We start from the raw sequence: 21758 nt of genomic DNA on the forward strand, positions 1-21758 counted from the left end.
TCTATACTACAACTATAAAATGAATTTTCCAGATGGACTTTGCCTAACCTTATAACTAACATGAATTCGATTGAATTACTCCGAAACCTAAATTTCACCTGCCGGGTTATAAATTCTCCACTTCCGGGGACAGGATTCAACCTGGTTCAACCTGGTTCAATGCTGTTAAGTAAGCAAAACAAAAAAATGTCGAAATAACGTTCACAACTTTTCCATCACAGTCGAAAGTAAAAGTGTGTCGCTATAAATGTAACCTCGTTTAAGGATATTCTTAACTGAACTACGATTGCTCAAATTGTTGAAATGGTGAAGGTCTCGTGGGTCCCTCGGAGGAACCTTCGTTCTCATGGCGGCCATCCAGGCCAAATTTACGAGGCGCAAATCTTTTAACAATTTCGTTGATCGAGAATTAGTGCACCTGACAGGCTCAAATCGATGTAAACGAACTGAAATTTATTTTCACACGGTTTCTACATCGCGTAACACACAGCGAGGGAGCTCGGAGGCGGTTTCCCTCTCTCGCACTGTTACCATCAGCTGACTCGTCGGTTCATCGTTGATTCATCGAGTCTGACAAGGTTGTTATGACTTTATTAACAACTACGCCATTTACCATGTTTACACAATTATAGGTCGAGACAATAATCGTGTAGGCCGCAAAAATCCTCGATTTCCTCTGTATTTTCGATGGAAACGTCAAATATCGGGAAGCTTAAGTACGTTAATTTGTCCGCCGTGTCGAAGATCATTAGTTTACTATAACCTGATCCACGTGATACGAACTAATAATAGAATAGTGAAATTGTAATGATTGTTGTTTGTGGTTTTTGCAGAGATTGCCAGGTAAACTGATTGGAAAAAATATGTGATATACCCGTGAAATTTCTGAAAAGTGATGGCTTCTATTTGTCGTCGCTGGAGACTATGGATTTTACCAGTTTTAACTTGTCTCTATGCACTTCTGATCATTATTTTGGTTCCAATTCTCTTGGTCAATTCAATTAAGAATGGCTTCGAAAATCAGGATCAAGGAGCACTGGTGGGTGGTGCCTTTGTGCTACTTGCCTTGCCTATTGCTTTCTACGAAATTGTCCAACACATGATATATTATACACAACCTAGACTGCAGAAATACATTATAAGGTATGTTGATGAATTCTATGATTGATGTTGTCTTGAGGTTGTTTGCTGATATTTAGAAATTGTATATTGATTTGTTGCTTAATTGTCTTCCTTTCAATGTGGTTGGACTTCTGAGTTGATTATTTATTGCTTGTAAAATTAGTTAGGAATTTATAGCTTCTTATGAAATTTTATTACATCATAACTTTCTATTAGTTAGATATCAGTGTGGATAATTATTATGCACTATATATTTTAGATTAATTGGTAAATTGTGGGAAGTAACTTTTTTAACGATACACTTTTTTATTGTATAGGGATGTATTGATTGACAATTACTTAATCTGCTTTCAATCAAAAAATATATCATTGCTGGATTATGTAATACATAATTGTATGTATATATATAGTATTTTTCCTATTTCTTAAATATCAAATAAAAAGTTAACATTCAGGATTAGAAAAGGGACAAATTTTTTTTTAATATTATATTTGTATATTTTATTAAATTTTTTATATTCATTACATGAATATCATAATTGGCAACAATTATTAATGGTAATAATTTATTTAAAGAAAATGTCTTTTTTCCATCTTTCAAGTCAAAGAACTCGTATTGATTGTCATTTAATATAGTAAATGTCGAGAGTCATTGATATAGGTAGAGGCTTTGAATAAATAAACTCACTTTTTATAAAACCTGCAAATTCTTAATTTTAAAAATATTATTAAAATGGTTATTATAATTGAATATTATCATGTTCATACTATTAAAATAACATATATATTTAAAAATATTGCAAATATCAAATTTTATTTAATTTTATTTGTTTAATGTGTAAATAAAATTCCTGTCACAAGAAAGATTATGGCTATATATACACTGTTATGATACATAAACAGTTGAATCCATTTGGAAGAAAATGATATGATTGTAGGAAATCAAAGTTCACTTTCTTGTCAAGCTTGAGAAGTTTATTGTAATCACAGGGAGATACTTCCATCATAATATTCTCTTGGTCAAAAACCTTTGTAATAGAAATCTATTAATGTTAAATATTTAATACAGCACTAACAATTGAAATTTTTTATGACTTAATTAGAGCTAGTTTTTTGGAAATTAAAAAATTTTTTATGCTTTTGTTTGTATATTTGTATATTATTACAAAATAATATGAAATTTTATATCCTGTTTCAGGATATTATGGATGGTACCAATTTATGCAGTGAATGCTGTAGGTATAAATTTCTATCTTTTACATAAAATACATATATCAACATACTTCTCTATTTTAAGTACAAATTCTTTTTGAATTCCTGTAGTGGCTTGGTCTGGTTTATCCAGAAGGCAGCATATACGTTGACAGTTTGAGGGAGTGTTATGAGGCATATGTAATATACAATTTTATGATGTATTTATTGGCCTATTTGGATGCTGATCGTCAGCTGGAACACAGACTTGAAATTTCCCCTCAAGTACATCACATGTTCCCCCTGTGTTGTTTACCTGATTGGGAAATGGGCAGAGAATTTGTACATATGTGCAAACATGGAATATTACAATATACTGCAGTTAGGCCTATAACAACTTTGATATCTTTGTACGTATATAATGAATATTCGTATTTACATCATAGAAAGTAAAAAAGAAATATTTCTATAAAAAAAGTTCACTGATACACTCTGGTAATTTCTCATATTCAACTTAAAATATCAAGCACTATTGATAGCATGAATTTCAAATATATGTAGATTACATATTGAATTATATACATATTATTCTGTCACATGATTGTTCATAATCAATTATTTATTTATATTTATTTGTTTAGTATCTGTGAACTAAATGGAGTGTATGGAGAAGGTGAATTCAGAACAGACGTAGCTTTTCCATATATGATTGCTTTAAATAATTTATCACAATTTGTTGCCATGTATTGTTTGGTGCTTTTTTATCGCGCCAATGCGGAGGCTTTGAAACCAATGAAACCAATCGGGAAATTTTTGTGTATCAAAGCGGTCGTATTCTTCTCCTTCTTGTAAGTTTGCACACATTGTAAAATCGTATTTTCATTTGAATATATTTAAATGTTATATCACGAAATCTCACTTTTTTCTTTATTTTGCAGTCAAGGCGTGATAGTTGCATTGCTAGTGTATTTTGATGTGATATCGAGTATTTTTAAAACGAATAACATGGAATATATCAGAAATATATCATCTAAGCTGCAGGACTTTTTAATCTGTATTGAAATGTTTATGGCTGCAGTGGCTCACCACTACAGTTTTACATACAAACCTTTTGTAAATCTAGCACAGGGTCAAGCATGGTGGGATGCATTCAGGTAATTAAATTTTGGTTGAAAAACATCTTAGATTATTGTGGATGTCCATAGTAGTCATCATAGTCATTGAACATTTATGCAATACACTATAGATGACTCTCATAGCACTAAGCATTCATTTATAGTACATAGCAGTAGATGATGGATTAACCCAGTTCCTCAATACCTCATACGCAAGAAAGAGTCCTAGACCCTATAAAATAGCTTATAAAAGTTATAGTGCCATATGTACTTTTCAAATAGTCATTGTAAAGGGTTAAAAATATACTTGATGTTTCTAGAGCAATGTGGGATGTCTCAGATGTCCACAACGACATCAAAGAACACCTTGGGGTAGTAGGATCTTCATTAAGCCGTAGGATACGTGGTCGAAGCGCTTATCAACAGGCCTGGGGGAGCGCGACAGAACGCACGTCCCTTCTTCCAGAAGTTACAGTGACCACGGCCAGAAGTGCACCAGCATGTTCCTTTTCTAGTTATAATACAGCAGAGATGGAACAGAATGGTGTGGATGGTCCCGTTGAACTAATTCCAGACGTGCAGGATACTAGTAACGCGGTGAAGACATAATCATGTAATGTTCGTTCTCTTATCACAGAGAGAGGAACGTTTAATCAAGGGGTACACTTCGTCTGGAATATAGCACACTTTAATTAAGATTGCTCCATATCGCTAGTATAACCTTTAAGCAGAGCGAGAAAAGTTTGAAAAAATATCTAGTTTTACAAAACGTGTGTTCTCCCCCGTGTACTGTACAAATTTCTCATCCTGAATCGTTGAACGACACACTCATTATTCCCGGGAGAGACAACACGACATGAGAATACCATATTACAATAAGGGATTTGATACACGTGGCCATGTTTGCAACACGAGACAGAAATGTCGTTTTACCTCGTCCATTTTAAGAAAACGCTTTTTTCCCCCCTTGATTTGCGGCCAATTACGCGATGCCTCGTGTTACCAATGATGTATTACCAAATAATTGTACATATATATATACATATATATATACATACGTACATACATACATACAATAATGTTTATACTTAGAACAATATATCGGTACAGTCCTATTTATAAACGTGTTACACTGTTTATTGCTGGTTTATCAACCCCAATAAATGTACCACGGAGTTAGGCATTATTCGGAGAAGACCTATCATCGCGAAAAGTCTACATTTCCATGTTGTTCGTCTTGTATTTATTAAACAATTGCTCGTCTGCTTATTGAGTATATAGAATTCTGCCCAACTCTGAATGCCGAGTGTACCGTAAATAACGAGGAGAGAAACATTCCTGCCAAATGTACATGATTGTTTAATTTTGTATTGACTACGTCGGTTAGAAAATACAAAATAGAAGCTCACATGATTTACATGATGATAAAGCAAAATACTCAAGTACATATGATATATTAATGCATCGATGGTCGCCAGAGAAAAAAAGATAAATATTATAATGGCGATATTCACTAAAACCGTGCCGTTAATGCGTTTGCATAGTCATATCAATATATTTCTCTTGCGTAAGTGGTGTTAATTGTCATAGAAGAGACGATTGATGAATATTTTAATTTCAAACAAGCAAACAATTTTTCTAGCCTTAAAAGAGTTTTATAAATGCTCATAAGACGTACTATGGATTCTCGTAAGAATATTTGCATAAAAAACTTGAAACGAACTTGAATACTTTATCAGACGTTCGGACCAAATAATAGGGTATATTTTATCTCGAAGTTAATATTGTCCAGAATTAAAAAAAAAAAGAATTTAGAAGCAAAGTAGTTTTCCGGTTGACCTAGCAATTTACATCGTCAATTAAAGATCTTGAAAGAAAATAATATTTTTAATATGTTTCTACCATGTTACTTGTAACTTTGTGATATATCTGGAACTACCGTTAATCTCTATTATTATCAATTAACGAAGAATAGAAATAAATTTCGACGAGATACGTTGTACTCTTTTACCACGAGAAGAAACTAGGCATAAAACGTGTATTTTAATAATTCTTCAAGCTACTTTGTACTTTGTATGAAGGCACATTTCAATTCCACAAGTACTTAACAATCCTATTGAGTGTTCAATAGTATATCTTATGGAACAAAAAAAACGTACTGAAAATGGTTACTATCGTAAAAAAATTCGATAAGTATGATAAAAAATGTCTTTTATGTTTTTTACTATTAAATTTTCTCAACTTTTAGTGTTTATTTCTTATTTTAGTTTAAGCGAAATATATCTTAAAAAATTAAAAAATTATAATATATTGTCACTTACACATGCACTTTTATGATTGAAAAGAAATGTTTATAGACATGAGGAATTCAGTTTCTATTTCTTTATTCCGCTTTTCCTACCCATACAAAACGTATATTCGTTTCTATTCGTTCTGTATGCACAGATGAGACGTATATACAAAATGTTATGAGAATTATTTTTTCTAGTTACATTAAGAATATCTACATTTTATGTATTCAATTATTCTGAAGCGTTATTTCCGAAATTTTTCTCGAGTTGTTCGCTTTGGTATTAATCAATACTAACTATTGACAATATTTCGCATTTGTGTCCGAACAATATTTTCTGTTAACAAAATTTGTTAAATGTAAAATAAAAATGTAAAAATACCATAGTCGCGTAAAATCGGCCATAATTTTAATGCTAACAGTCTGAAGAATAATTTTACATATCAAATCTTACTAGTTAAATGAATAGCTTCCACTCATCATAAGACTTGATTAGTAATATATCTGTATTATTGTTCGATTAGCGAAGAAAATAAATTAGTATATACCTAACAACAAGCCACCAGGGCTTATCATCACTTATCACATACCATAGGTTTCAGGCTTCTAAACTCTCAGTCTATGTTATTCATTTCTCTTTGTTTAATGCTTGAATAAATTCCTCGAGTTTCTCTTGAATTTGCCTAACACGTTCTGAAACGAGATAAAAGTACAAAAACATAGAAATCATAGTCAAATTGATGTATATGTTTAAGGTAGACTATTTTCTGAAATTATCTATTGAAATGTATATCACGACATATTTTTTTAATAGAAACATAATAAATAAATTTTGTACTTAAAGAAATTTACTTAAATTTGCTTAAGATGCATGATAATAAAAGAACATACTTAATTCTTCGGCTAAAGTGACCCGTCTACCAGTCAGCAGTTTCTGTTTCATTTCATTATCTTGACTGTAATCTTCTAATACTTCTTTTATTTCTTTATCTAACCTACGAGCTTCTCGATTCATAATTTGTTGTCGAAGTGCATTGGCAGTAACCTTCAGCATTTGCTGAATCCTCCAAAACAAAACAACATCATTGCACTCCATCTATGAGAAATATTAAAGATTGAAATTTCCAATGAAAGATAAAATATCAAAAATACTAAGCAATTTTTTTATTACTATATACACTTACTTCATTTTCATGTCCAGTGTGATAGAGATAATATCCTTTCTTGCAATCGTACGCCCTAGCCAAGCTTTGTTGCAAGAAAAATCTCCTATATACTGGATGCCACGTTTCTCGAATGAATTCATTGTCGATTTCCAAACCATTTCGCTGCACGTTCTTCCTAATTGTTGTAAGTTCATCCTGAGTAAGTGTAGGAGTATGTTTCTGTGAACAAAAAGAAAATAAAAATAATTCTTTTAGATTATTATTATTTAGATTATAAAGTGATTATGTCTTCTTACTTTGTCCGCATAAAGAATTTTATCTAATTCGTTCTTCACTGCTGAACGTTTCTGTTGGTCATCACTCTGACTCTGCCAATACAGCCATCGTTCCTTGCGACCTGGACCCAGCATGTCTCTTAAAATTTGTTCCGTAGCTTGCAATTTCTCTTTAACTGAGGTTTCTAGAAAACGAACTGCCTGATCCCAATCACGTTTATCATTCACACTTCTATCCTCTAAAGTGTTCAGTTGAATAACTCGCAGCATTTCAGATGCCTAAAGAGAATTTTTCATTACGTATCATTTCAAATAAAAAGGATTAGAAAATAAAAGTTAAAAAATTTACTTTTTCTTCCCAGTAATGTCGCCTCATAGCTTCATTAACTACTGCATTTTTTAGATTGTCAAATATATCATCGTGATCCGGACTAAGTTTTGCCTGATTCATGAAATGTTGAAATTCCTGTTGCAAGCATTCCCAACCGCTTTCGACGCTTCGAGATGGTAACTGCTGTTCAGCCCACTGACGAAGTTTTATGTCGACAGTGGTATTAAATGTGCCTGTATTCGGAAACAAAGAAAAAAGATTAGATTAATTGCTCATAAAAGAGAATTCCATAATGGTGTTGTGAAATATACTTGGACTTCCGCTTTGAGCCGCGGGTAAATAAATGTTTTCGAACACGTGCATGCTAACTTTGTCCCAGATTCTAACCATTAACACCTCTTCCCAGTGTCTAGGTGAAACTTGAGACAGATTTATAATTTCGTCCAGAATCTCCCCTCTTGCTCTCTCGAAAAGTTCATCTCTATCTAATTCCCTTAATCTATAAAAATATATCATTTCTTTCAATGCTAAGTAATTTAATTTTTTTATAAATGGTAAACTCGATAAAATATGAAAGTTTATACCTTGGGAAATTATTTTTCCATTCTGTTTCAAGATTAAATCTAGTGGCCTTAAATGCATCTGCTTGTTGTTCTACAGTCTCACGAACCATCTTCCAAAAACATTCCGCAACCGCGAGACTCAAATTTCTTGTTGTAACTTGACCTGACATTACTAAGCCATCCCTAGTAAAAACCATGAAAAATATATATATATAGCCTTGAAAGTTACTCACGAAGTAACTTCAACTAATCAATTTCTGTTGTTGCAATATAATGCAGTAATACAGCATTTGATACAATAGACCATAGAAATAATTATTGCCTAGTGTAGTAATATTATCATAATTATTCGTCAATGAATCCAATATAATACGTACTTAAAGAGCTTCGAATTTCTAAAGAATTTTTCTTCATAATCTTTGATCGTTTGTATGCTATCATCCTGTCTACCTCTACCAGTGACAACAGCAAAGTAGCCCAATGCTTTCATGGGGAATAGTTTGCCAGACAATATTTTACGAACACGTTCTGGATTGGCCAAGTTCTCTTCTGCTAAATCTACCTACCGATGCCAAAATATTAATAATTATACTGACTTATAAGTCTCGTAAGCAATATTATACCTTAGTTAAAACAAAAATGGTTCGTTTGCCGGAAGGGTCCATTTGAGAAACGAGATCCGTCACATTGCTCCTTTCTGCATCCACGGAACCATCTTGGATACATAGAATGATCGCATTAGGGTTACTCATATATTGTTGAGTCATTTGTCGAATAGCATCTCGCGTGTCTTCCGCCATGTCAATTGTAACTGTCTGTTGCAACAATTTCACAAATTTTACGCTTCTTAGAGAATAGTGTGGCAATTATTTTTGATACAAATTATCACTTACGCTGATTATACCAGGCAAATCGACGAGAACCATACGCTGAAGGCCTGGACCTTTCACAGTCATCGAAATCACATCTGGACTAACTGTCTTGCCATTTTTAACACTGTTTTTCATACGTAATTCTACTTCGCGTCTTAGCTCAGCTAATTCTGACTCTTTCGTCAAATCGAATTCTCTTGAACTATCTTTGAATTGAGCTATATGATAAGGACCTTCACTTAAAGTAACTTTCACTGGAGCTCTTGTCATCATTTCGCCACCACCTCTAAATCAAAAAATAAAAATTGCAGAGTTAAGAAAAGGGATAAGTTTTAGTGAATAATTTAAATTTTTTTATATAACTTTTATTACCTAGGAAATATTCTTGCTTGAGCGATCATTTCTAATACAGATGTTTTACCAGAACTTTGATCACCAACTACTACCACTCTTGGTAAATGATCAGCAGTAGAATAAGTGCTATCATAATCATTAAGTTCATCTAAAACGTCGCTGTACATGTCGATCAAAGATTTCTGGAAGAAATTATTTAACATTGACATACAATTTTAGACATCGAAATTCTATAGCTGCAATATAATTACTTTTATTTTTTTGTTACTCATTTTTTGACTTCCACGTAGTAGCATCTGCTTTCGAAGCTCTTTGTTTTCTCTCTCTAATCGTTCAAGTTCACGTTGATACCTTAATTGTATTTGCATTACTTCTTCTTGCATAGCGTTCAATCGCTCTTGTGACTTTTCTGTGGACGAAATGGCGAATATGTAATTATAGGCTTCTAGAATGATGGAGAAATGAATTTTAATACACTAACATGTACATACGAGCTTTCTTACGTTCCTCTTCGATATTGTCGTTAGCTAATGGGCGAGCAAACGCGACAGTATTGTTCACCACGTGCTGCTTCGCTTCTGTATAAAAAAATGTTTAAGTATTGATGTATTAAGTCTGTTTATGATAAAGCAACAGTAGCACTTTGCTCGTATAAAAATTAGTTATTAAAAATTAAGAATTGTGACAAAGTGATTCCAAATGAAATATGAAATATGTATTAAATAAAACCAATAAGTCATTGATTAATAGTATTTTCTGTTTAATGTATGAATTATTAATGGAAAAATAATTCTAATTCTAATTCAACAATCTAATTCAACAACATAAGCAAAAAACAGAAATTGAAAACAAAAAAAAAGGTCTGTCCCATTCAGTATTTACCACTATATTTTTATTCATTTCAGGAAAGATCTACATTTTAGCTTAATGCATCAGGATTGTTACAATAGAGCTTCATTTGTTTAAAGGAAATTTTATAATATAATATTAAAATTTGCGAGGGTTTAAATAAAAATAAAGAAATCTTAAGATAATAAAGAAATCTTGATGTTTAAGCAAAGGAGTGAATAAATGTATGATATATAATAAGTGTATAAAATGTATGAAATGAGATGTATATAGAAAAAAGTTTGTGAAGTCATATTCTAATATATAATACTGTAGTACTATATTACTTGTATTACTATTGCATTAAATGTTATGTTACTTATATAAGCATTATATTCCTTCTAGGCTTCTATGTATGTTTCAAAGTTTAACAAATGTTAATTAAGGTAAGTACGTAAAAAACACTAAATTGTTATTTGCCCATATCTTTTAATGAATGAAGTTCTACTGTATGTTAGAATTGCCTGAAGATAACTGATAAAAAAAAAAGAAAAAAAATGCTGAATGGACAGACAATAAGATATTGATAATCCTGAACATTTTACACACCTGAATAAAGTTGGGATACTATTGTTGAGATTGCGTCAAATATACCTGAACAGAACAGACCATAATGATACATTTCTAACTGGATATATACACATAATAGGCATGATTTTGACAAGCAATGGTGGAAAATGAAAATATGAGGAAATAAATTGTATTAAATTTAATTCATTTACAAAGTCATAAATAAAATATGATTTTATATATTATTTGCATGCTTTTGAATAACGAGTAGGAGTATTTTTAATTGTCATTCATATTTCTGGGATACTTCAGCAATTTAATTTAAATTAATGGGAAGTAGAATAGCAGTGGAAAAACAAATATTAGCTATTATATTAAAATAGGTAATTATCCCTGAAAATTAGTAGAATAAGAAAACGTCAGGCAAATTAAAAAATTAATGGGTGATGGGAAAAAGCTTCTGGCTTCAAAAATTTAGGCATTTTGCAAGGACGAACAAGGACCTGCATTTAACTCACGATTAAAGGAAATATCCACACCTGGTTGGATTTGATCAACTTCAGCTGCCTTGATAGCATCATCCAGTCTCTGATTGAACCACTCTTTGTACTCTTTATATTTAGCTTCGCCAAACTGCTTTATACGTGGATCTGTTTATGTTTGTCCATTTTTTATGCCTCTAATTTCTTTTGCCTCACGTTTTCATATATTTAAATATTTTTCTACAATTTGATACTTACCAATTTCAATCTTATCTGTGAAAATATTTTTAACCGTCATAACTGATTCACGTAAATCTTTCCACTTTTCTTCATTAGGAAATACATCATTCAACCAACTCATATCTGGTATAATTTCTTTCCATTGTTCATATTTCTTTAACAGAAAATATTTTTATGGATATAGATCATGCATGAAATTATTGAAGTATTTTTATGTTAATGTTGTTAAGTACCTTCTGTAAAGTCATTCCACTACCAACTGCACCACCCAATAAAAGATACCGAACTTTTAATGCTCCTCTTAATACTCTTCCAATAAAAACTGCATATGTCCGATTAGGGTTTCCAAAGTAGCGTATATGTGGTGATGCTAGTAATGGCTGATAAACCTTGTTCATCTTGCCAGATATTAAATGTCTTGCACTAAATAGAGGTAAAGGATATCGTGATGTCTTTGAAATTAGCACAATCCTATCTCTGCAAGAAGAAACATTTAATGTTCTAGTTAAGAACATACAATTAGTACATTTTCATTATCTGTATCTCAAACAATACAGGAGTAAAGAAATATTAAGCCAAGAATTAGGAGAAAACGCCTCATTAAACAATAAGATTAAGAAATGAAAAGAAATTCTGACAGATTTATAAAATTGACTAGTTCTTGAACTATAACCTAAAAGTTATAATACTTGGAGCTTAAATAACGACAGTAAATAACGAAAGTATAATGTTTATGAAATGAAGTTCTTTTTGTGTTTAATGTTCTTACCCTATTTTACCACAAAGAATTTGTTTCATTTTGCAAGATATCCTTTGAACAGTGAGCTAGGAAAAACAATTACTAAAATATACTTTTTGGGGATATATATACGACATATATCAAATTAATGGTGTAAAAATTCTTCTAAAATTCAGTGAAACGAGACGGTTCTGTTAATAATTCATGCTTTAGTACTTCAACCTATTCTAACGCATGCAGACATTACAAAGAGGACACACTGTTTTGGCAAAGCACATGCGTGGAAATATGTGGATCCTTTTCCCTTTACAAATAGCGTGGATTCAGTTCTAAAATTCCACCAATCAGATAATTGGAGCGATAAAAAATCACAAAGGAGTAAGACTAGATTTAGGTTAGGTTAGTATTACAATCGTAGCAATCTCAAATTAAGTTTATGATAAACATCAGAAATCAATTTTGTAATTATTTATTAAATAAATTGTCTCATTTAGTTAGGATGACGATTTGTTATCTATATGCACAGTCGTGAATGTATTTGACTTCAGCCCGCGTTTTTCACAGATATAAATTTAGAATTCAAAATCGACCAATTGAATAAAACTTTCAGAGCTTTTTACAAATGTTATAAAATTGTTAATTTTCAGGCTTCGAGTTTTTCGTTATTTTACGAAAAACAAATTTAAATTGAAATTTTTTGCGATACATTTTTTAAAGGAGTAATTAATTTACACACTGAGTACTCTGTTAGCATTGAAGATATATTGATAAAAAAATTCTACTAATTTTTCATTTATCACCTTTTTTCGATTTCTCGTAAATTTTTAGGTATTCTGTACATGCAAGGTACAATGGACACATTATATTTTCTGCTCCCATAAAGGAAGCGTTACTTTTATATAATAACAGAGGTTCTTCGCTTTTCCACAATATGCAGTAACGCAGAAATGATTCTTTAATAATTTTATTTTTCCTTTGCAATCCTTATATTACAAAACATACTTTTCCAGACACATTGAAAATATGCTCTATTTACAATTGGATTGTTGTCTAGTTTTGTTTTGTGCTAGCCATCATGTCGCTGTTGTTTCTCCGGTTGTTCGTCTTTATAGGAATAATAATAATATATCTATTCGCATAGGCTCTCGTATAATAATATGATTATGGCAGTACATTTACATTAAAGTCTATGTCATTATTTTTTTCTGCTTTTTGTTTTAATCGTTTCTGTTATACATTCAATTATCTTCTCATATTTTTATATGTTCATATTTATATATATATAATCTTTTGTCCCGAATATATATATGTATATATATATATATTCATATGAAATTCTACGTACTTAGAATTATGTGCATCAACTAGGCGTATGAAAGGAAAGTTCTTTTTCTACCGTTCCTTTATCATTTATAAGATTTTACTCTTAAATACGTGACGATCATCATTCGATCATCGTTGATGCCGCGATATGAGATCTAGAGGGGGGAGGGTGTAATATTCGAACGCATTCGAATGAGAAAAAAGAACAAAGATTTCACATATTAAACGACTAAACTGCGCTAAAGCTCCTTCGAAAATGGATTTCTATTCGGGCAATTCTGGAAAAACATGCCGGGTGACAAAAAACAGCCGACATTACAGATTTCTTCTTTATCCACCTTCCCTTTTTCGACTACCGCGATATGTACGAATCACAAGAAGCCGGCAAAAGCACGCTACTCGATTGGACCCCAGTTTACATCGTCCTTTTTAATAAATTAAATCAATGTATGACATTTTTCTTCCTTCTAATATTTTTTTTTCGCCTGATTAATCTTAATCTCCCTTTTAATTCGTTTCTCATCACCTAAATATCTGCTACTTTAACTAAAACATTACAAATGTCCCTAGTATTGTCTAAAGGTGCTCTTAATTATTTTTTTCAATTTCTTTTAATGTTCGCTATTTACTCACATTCAGTCTAAATTAGATTATATTTATAATATTTATAAGGGCATGGAATTATTATATTTTTAACATAATACGAGCTAGCCTTTTTTAATTATTACTATTATTATTATTAGTGTTATTATTATTAGTGTTATTATTATTATTACTATTATCATTGTTATTATTATTAATGCCAAGCTATGTACAGGTTGCCATTTTGCTTTTTTCTTCTTACACACCTTGATTACAACACGTGACCTATTTCCCATTGTTTCAAAAAACTTGACACACACTCGTCATTTCGATTCACGTTACTATATAACAATATATATGACCGAAAGAAATCGGAATTTCTTCTGGCAGTAGGTCACATTACATCCACCGTACTCGATGGAACAAATAAGCGTCGATTATTGAACGTTTGCAGCACTACGTTCTACAAACTATAAAGAGCATCAACTATAAGAAAATAAAAGAAAGAGGGAAGAAAAAAAAAAGAAACTAAATCTTCGCGTTATCTCGTATACTTGAAAAAAAAATAAGGAGGAAATATGAACAATTATAGTTCTGACTCTTTTAGGTTATAAGATATAGTCTCTCCCCTAATTGCTTCAATTCTAAAACTCTCGCTCAAGATACATTTCTACATTCTTCATAAACCGATTACAAACTGTCTCTTCGTTGTTGTTTTCTCAACAAAAGACAGAAATTCGCTAACTCAGATTTACATTACTATCTAACGTTCCTTTAGCTACCTTAATAAAAACCTATCCTGTCTCATTCACTCGCGAGCCTAAGACTAGTATCAAAAGATCCGATTACGCTACTTCTGGTTAGAAAAGTCTTTCTTCTAATCATCTCGACTGTTATTCTGCAATGCGTTATTAAGAAAATCCAGTTCTTCTGAATCCACTTCTAAGTCCTTTAGAAAAACAATGATGTACTCTCTTCAGAGTCATTTGGAAAAAGTAGTGATGAAATGCGTATCAAAAGTTGCCTCTTCGTCTGCCTTTCTCTCTCTCCTCAGTGTACTTCTTCATTTCCACATGTTACAAATGTCACCATACTCCTCAGAAGCTTCTTATAACTGTATATGTGAACCTGATTATAAAACACATGCTGATCACCTAGATTCTGTGAGATATCCAACTACACTGGCTGGCTCTGAAAAAAGGAACTCTGTATTCCTCATCCTGTTTCTAGTCAGTCAAAAACTGTTGCTCTTGTAATTCATCCTAGTTATGAACCTAGTCATGAAACACGTATCAAGAGGTGCTGTTTCTGTGTTTTTTACTCTTCGTCCTGCCAGGCTCAAATTCATCCTCACTCCTCCTTCGTTTCTCCTTTAACTGTTTTTCCATAGCAAGCATGGTAATCATCCTCTTATGCGAGTCACCGACGATCCAACCATGTTGCTCTTGACGATCATCTTCTTCCTCTTCAACTGTGGGAACCACTTCCAGCATCTCTTCTTCATCACTAGAACTGGACCAATAGTACAGTTGATTGGCAGCTGCCCTTTTTCGTCGACCAATGGCTACTCCAACTCCTTCTTCGACTTTATTCCAGGATTTGGTTGTCTTTAATTCCTCATCATCAGAATCTCGCTTACCACTCGAGGATCTACGTTCTTTGTCTTTTGATCCCTTTGAATCTGCTCTATTCTTCCTATCAGTGTTAGAGTTTTTGTTCTTTCTACCTGCTGTGATTTTCTGGTCTGATTTTGAGGCCTTTTTTGGCTTTGTTGGAGACTTGGAGTATTTCTTCTGTTTCACAAGAGACTCTTGATTATTTCCAATTTCATGATTGGTTTCCATCAACGTGGACTTGTTGCAATTATTCTCTAAATCACTAAGTCCTTCATGATTATTCTTGGCAAACATATCTTCATCTGTCTTGACCTGCTTTTTTTGTTTCTCCTTAGTTTGATGTTTCTTTTTCTGTGCTGCTTCTTGAGGCATTTTGTTTTCTGTTAACTCAGTGTTCTCTGCTTTCTTTGTACCATTCATGTCTACAGTATTTTTTGCATCTGTAATATTCTGTGCAAGGGACTCCTTCTTCTTTCCAACCTCTCTCAGGATCTCCTCCTCTATGGCTTTTTGTTCTTTGGCTATCATTTGTTCATGCTTCTTCTCTATATACCTCTCTTTCCTCTTCTCCTTTGACTCCCTCTTTTGTTTCCTTGGCTTATCATGATCTGACTTATCACTCATTTTCCTATCCTTTGGACTTATTTCTTCATCAGAGCTACTGATCTCTGCTAATAATCCTTGTTTTCCGATAGCGCATTTTCTCTGTCTCCTGGTGGGCTGGAAGTCCATTAGTATCCTTTCTTGTTCTTCCTGCATTTTCTTCAACTGTTGCTCCTTCTTTTTCTTCGACTCTTGCACCTTTCTGCTCAGGAACACATGCAGTGGAAGATTCTCGGATTCCTTTTGTGGTTTTTCGTTACTTGACAACTTTTCTGGTAAGGCTAAAAGATCGTTGTCAGGCTCCTCCTCTTGTTCCTCTATAGGAGTAGGAGACTTTGCCGCTGGCAGAGGATCAGAATCCTCAATAGGATTGAATGTTTCATTCTCAGGTTCTGTTGTCATCACTGGATTGATATGCTCCTCGGGCTTAGCAGGCCTGATTGCTTCACCGTACCTTGCACTTAGGGAGTTCTCATTGTCAGCTTGATCTAGAAGGTCCAAAGCTTCCTCTAATGGGATCAGCTCGCGCTCACTTTCCTGCGTGTAATCTGTCTTGGCATCAGTCTTCTCCCCTGGCAAACTTGGGCTCTTTACCCTGAACTCTTCTGCGATCTTTGGTGGTTCTACGGGAGCCGAGTCTTCCACGTCTGATTCAACAATAGAACTGTCTTCTCTATATAGGTCATCCATTTCAAAATTTCTCTCATACTGATTCTCAGTTTCGTCGTCGCTATTCCTCGGTTCATCCAGATCTTTTCTCTCATCAATAATCAGAGGATGATCGGACATCTCCGATTCAGATTTTTTATTATCACAATCATGTTTGGGAGTGTCGTTCTTTAAATCCTGGCTTCTCCAATCGTCTACGTGATCTTCGTTATCAGAGGAGTATTTGTTAACTAATTTTTGAATCTGTTCCACGTTTTCCAATTCTGTTGTCTTCTTGCTGCTCTTCTTCACTCTCCTTTGCCTTCTGGACTCGTAGTCCGCGTCTCCATTTTCATACTCACTCTCCGAGGAGGTGTATAACTCTGCGAAAATATTTTGCTTCCCTTTTGAACACGTTCTTTGACTCTTTGAAATACCTACACCAACATCCTCAGTCTTCACGGCAGTTCTATACTCATCAGAGCTGTCATTCTCGTACCAAGCATTCCTAGTCTTCTTTTTAGGATTTTTGTTCCTCTTTTTCAGTTTGGAATGCTTCAAAGATTGCTCCATAGGCCTTTTAGTTTTCGTTGGTTTTCTTTCCACGAACTCATCCATGGGTCCAGTGATTTGTCTCTGTTGATCCTCACTCTGGAAGGATTTCAAAGCGCCTTTCGTCTTTGGGGCAAACTTCTCTAACTCCTTAAATTTCCTATCAATCATAGATTCGAGTCTGGTACTTAGGGCATCGCCAGTTTTTCCATTCTCTAGAGTATCTCCAATGGCCTTAGACATTAATCCAGCCACGTCCACCTCTTTAGTTTTCAAGCAGCTCACTTCATAGCCTGGCCTACTCCTGTAAGACATCACACTACCCAAGTTAGGCTCTATCTGACTTTCCTCCTCGTCGAACTCATAGACATCTTTAATTCTATCTGACACGAACTCATCTTTTCTTTCAAAGCCATCACGGCGTTTCTTCCTTTCGGCCAAGCCGCCATGCTCATTACGTCGAATCAGAGGGAAGTTCTGGTGCTTCTTCGTCTTTTTAGTCTTCCTTTGTCTGTGAACATTCAGTTCTCTGAGAGCTGCTTCTGTTTTTGACTTTTCTTGCTGTTTTCTTTCATTCATCTCTTTCTTTCTTTCAAAGAGCTCCTTGATGGGGTTCCTGGACTTTTTCTGAAGATCTTTGGACATGGTTATGGGATTTGATTCCAGAGGTGCATCTTTGTTTAGTGGAGTAGTTTTTGCAGATTGAACAGATTCTTGAGATGCTACGTCCCCGGATGTAGATGTTGGGGCTCTGGCACACGCTAGCTCCGCTAGAACCTTCATCGGCGTGGATCCACTGTACACAGAATGATTTTGAATATTAGGTTAGAAAAAGCGAAATTACAATGATACGTAATTCGGATGATAAGGATTGCGGATGAAATGGTTTTGTAGTAAGCGTATAAATGTAAGTAAATTTGATACCTAATTTAATAAAGGCTATATTACTAATTTAATATGCTATATTACATATTTGTTATTATATAATTTAGAAAATAAATTTGACAAAATTAATTTACAGCAAATCTAAATATTTGTTCAGATTGAACGTCAGTAATTAATACTCTTCTATTAAGTTTCCTTTTGATAATATTTTTATTAAAGGTTCCCATTTGAATATCTTAACTGAGTGTCATACTAGTTCATAAACCCAGTAAACTGACACATGAAAATTTTTATAGGATAAATCCTGTCTCAAAATCCAGTCTCATTTATTACACGCAAGAATCGAGCCATATATCAACATGACTATTATATGGCAATAGATTTACAGCCACCTGGAACATATTTATCCTTGCACGTTTCCTATTCCGAACCAGGGAACGGCCAAGCCAGGCTAGCAAGAGAAATGCACTTTCAGCCGGAGTTTCCATCGACTCTGAATCGTTGTTTGGCCAAATAACGAACATCAGAACGTATATTCCCAGCGTTGTTATGTGGAGATACCTCGCCGTTGGTGGGTGGAGTGACAGGCTCAGATCAATACTTAACAGGAACGAATAGGGAACCATTCAACGAGACACCGGTGTCTTGTAATTTACAGATATCATGCTGCTTCGACACTTGGCTAGAGACTCTTGACGGTTTCAAAGATTTCAGCGGTATAACGATGAAATTTGGTAGCTCGTGTTAGTGGAACTTTTGGTATGTAGGATTCTTTAAATTTTAGAGAATTAGGCGTTTAAAAGTTAAACAATTCTAAAATTTGAAATTTAGAAAATTTAGATATTTAGGAATTCTTAAATACTTCTTAATTTTAGAGTTGGCGAATTAGAGCTTATTAAGTGGAAGCTACCTATTGCAAATTTTGTTATCTGTAAATATGTTCAATAATATGTTTATAATGAAATTCTTATATCTTTAAAAATTCGTGATCTTAAGGACGTTTAAGGAATCGTTCGAGATCGAATGTATAATGTGGCAAAAGCACAAGGAGGCTATTGTTGGACGACAAAAGGAGGATTCGGTATAATGTTCATCGACGTTCAGAGGAATTCCACAATGGCAGCAATGACGTATCGATGATTCGTCGGACAAAAACAAGGAATTATAACGTGGTCGTTCAAAGGCGCAATCAACAGGTGTGGAAATGAAAAACTGGCTTTGATATTCGATCTACTGTATGAATTGCAATTTTTGCTGCAGAAGATAGACACTTCATTCGATGTATGTATGTAGGTATAACGAACGATTCACTGGCTGCTCGACATCGTTCTGAAATCTCCTTTCTCTATAAAACGATTGTGAGACTGCTTTAAATATATTGTAAAAATCCTATCGAGTATCGGTTCGAAAAACGAAACACGAAAAGGCCAATAATTGCTACTGTAAGCGCCGATGAACATCGTTAAAAAACTCAACAAATATTCTATTTACTTGCATCCATTAACAGTCAATGTTAACGTAGAATTTAATTTTTCATTTATTTTTGTATATAAAATAATCGTCTGACACGTAATGGAACAAAAAATCAGTGAATTCCTATTGTATGGAGTCTTTTGGACTCAGGTAAACAAAATTCTCCTATTATATACATTCTGTATATTTTTGCATTTGTCAATCTTTCATAAATGCACGAATATTCACAATTCATTAATTAACCGTAACCAGAATTATTGGCAGCTTTCATGTTCTTGACAAATTACTCACTTGTGATCATGTTTTTCGTTGCTGTGCAGCAAATTGGATAACGCCTTGTCCAATAAGCCACCCAGAGAAGAATTCATTTTGCTCTTGAGTTCTGAAGAATCCAGGTTCATCTTTGCACCATGCTCCTCCTGTAGTCCTCTAACATGCAAAGACTCATTGTAGCCTCCATTGGACAAATTTGTACCAGACAAATGTCTCTGATCCTGCAGAGAGGAGTACGAGTTCCTCAGCATGTCATGTTCGTTGTTCTTCGACGGATGTTCCCCGCGTATAATCTCATTACTGTTTTTCTGACCAAACGTGCTGGCTATCAGGTTTTCAGACTCTCTCATGCGTTGCTGGATCTTGTCCCTGAGTTTGTTGTTGTGCTCAAATGCAACGTCCAGACTGTCCTCGTAGCCTAGATTGTCAACTCTGGACATGTCGGGGCTGGCTGATCTGCTGGAATGCTCGCTTCGTAAGTTTCTGCAACCCCGTTTTGGGTAGTCCCTCTCTCTGGTGCTGTACATCTCTTCACCCAGTAGCTGCAATAGAGCAGATTGGTGAATGATCACTTGGAAGAATTCTGGATGCTCTTTGTATGAGAATCTGGGTACCCTATGATAGTTTCTGCTTTCTACTAGATGCTTGCTTGCAGAGTCGACCATTTGAAAACGCTGTGAGACTAAGAGTATTTTGCTGGCCTTGATTAGATACCTAAAGCTAGAGAATGGCTATCTGAATGTCCAGAGAATAATCAGGAAGCTATTATTTATGGTTACAAAGAAGGCCAGTACAAAGAATCTACTGTTTAACTGATCAAAAGTGAAGCTGTTGGACCTAAAAGTGAGACACAGAGGATTGAAGATTAACCAACTATTTTGGAATTTGAAATGGGCTACTTTGCAGCAATTAGAGCATAATTTTCAGCAATATGCTTCAGATACTATCAGAGGATAACACATTGATCAGTAAAATTAAATCTACTAATAGATAAAATTTCTTTCAAAAATTGGTTTAGTTAGGAAAGTTGTTAGCGAGGATAGAGGATGTGGAAATTTCATTCTTGTGCAAATAACGTTAATATGAATAGGTAGTGTTATTAACGCCAAGCTGAACCTTTTTCTATTAAAAAATAAAGATTTTGCAGAGAAAAATGAATTTTAGGAAAGATATAATGCATTTGAAGATAGGATAAAAATTTGCAGAATGATTAGAGATATTTAGTAATAATGCTCAGCATTGGTTACTTGCATTTTTATATCCAAGACATTAAAAAACATCATATTTGAAGGGACAAGTTTCGGAATTACCATACACACTAAGAAATGTCGAAGGAATGAGAGAACTACCTTTTGCATGCATACTGAGAGACATTGTCTGTATAAAGCTGGTTCATAGGTCCTGCAAACATTACCACAATAATGTATAGAGTATTCCCTTCTGAGAATTTCGTGTAAGGGTGTAATCCAGTTTATCTTAATTCTGAAATATTTACGTACCAATTTTATCCTAAAATGACTGTGATATTAAATTTAATGCTACAGTGTCATATCCCGTTTTAAAAAGAAATTTAATATTAATTTAATATTTTTGTACACATATTAATATATCATCAATATCTTTGTAGTTTGTGTAATATTTGTTATTTCATTGAATTTACTTATT

The 21758-nt window shown here is 33.6% G+C and overlaps 3 protein-coding genes across 12 annotated transcripts in view; 1 reads left to right on the forward strand and 2 right to left on the reverse strand.

Moving 5' to 3' along the window:
* The first annotated feature begins 86 nt into the window (after positions 1 to 86).
* LOC117242436 (transmembrane protein 184C) lies at positions 87 to 5675 on the forward strand. Of its 4 annotated transcripts, none has more exons than XM_033509101.1 (7): positions 87 to 169; positions 834 to 1143; positions 2321 to 2357; positions 2446 to 2723; positions 2955 to 3161; positions 3252 to 3467; positions 3749 to 4037. In XM_033509101.1, exons 2-7 carry the CDS (start codon positions 896 to 898, stop codon positions 4035 to 4037), a joined length of 1275 nt encoding a protein of 424 aa, XP_033364992.1. In that variant the 5' UTR covers positions 87 to 169; positions 834 to 895. The 4 variants fall into 4 exon arrangements, with proteins under 4 accessions (XP_033364992.1, XP_033364990.1, XP_033364991.1 ...); XM_033509099.1 differs by lacking the exon at positions 87 to 169 and adding an exon at positions 438 to 578; XM_033509100.1 differs by lacking the exon at positions 87 to 169 and adding an exon at positions 524 to 716.
* A 120-nt stretch (positions 5676 to 5795) lies between these two features.
* Positions 5796 to 12463, reverse strand: LOC117242432 (dynamin-like 120 kDa protein, mitochondrial). 6 transcript variants are annotated; one of them, XM_033509083.1, is made up of 18 exons: positions 12169 to 12463; positions 11633 to 11876; positions 11418 to 11553; positions 11196 to 11327; positions 10717 to 10761; positions 9771 to 9857; positions 9531 to 9688; positions 9298 to 9461; positions 8947 to 9211; positions 8677 to 8868; positions 8431 to 8615; positions 8075 to 8236; positions 7802 to 7989; positions 7509 to 7723; positions 7181 to 7438; positions 6903 to 7103; positions 6610 to 6814; positions 5796 to 6411 (listed from the first exon to the last, which is right to left on the reverse strand). In XM_033509083.1, exons 1-18 carry the CDS (start codon positions 12195 to 12197, stop codon positions 6347 to 6349), a joined length of 2931 nt encoding a protein of 976 aa, XP_033364974.1. In that variant the 5' UTR covers positions 12198 to 12463; the 3' UTR covers positions 5796 to 6346. The 6 variants fall into 6 exon arrangements, with proteins under 6 accessions (XP_033364974.1, XP_033364975.1, XP_033364978.1 ...); XM_033509084.1 differs by having other exon boundaries at positions 11217 to 11327; positions 12169 to 12462; XM_033509087.1 differs by lacking the exon at positions 11196 to 11327 and having other exon boundaries at positions 12169 to 12462.
* Positions 12464 to 13086: 623 nt separating this feature from the next.
* LOC117242431 overlaps positions 13087 to 21758 on the reverse strand; it is an 82043-nt gene continuing 73371 nt past the window's right edge. For both annotated transcript variants that reach the window (XM_033509082.1, XM_033509081.1), the window contains 2 exons: positions 20112 to 20635; positions 13087 to 18258 (listed from right to left, as the gene is read on the reverse strand). In XM_033509082.1, coding sequence (XP_033364973.1) covers positions 15336 to 18258; positions 20112 to 20635 — 3447 coding nt within the window. In that variant the 3' untranslated portion in view covers positions 13087 to 15335. The remainder of the gene's footprint in view (positions 18259 to 20111; positions 20636 to 21758) is intronic.

Source organism: Bombus vosnesenskii, unplaced genomic scaffold (assembly GCF_011952255.1).
Source record: "Bombus vosnesenskii isolate JDL3184/JDL3185 unplaced genomic scaffold, Bvos_JDL3184-5_v1.1 scf7180000016274, whole genome shotgun sequence".
Classification (NCBI taxonomy): domain Eukaryota; kingdom Metazoa; phylum Arthropoda; class Insecta; order Hymenoptera; family Apidae; genus Bombus; species Bombus vosnesenskii.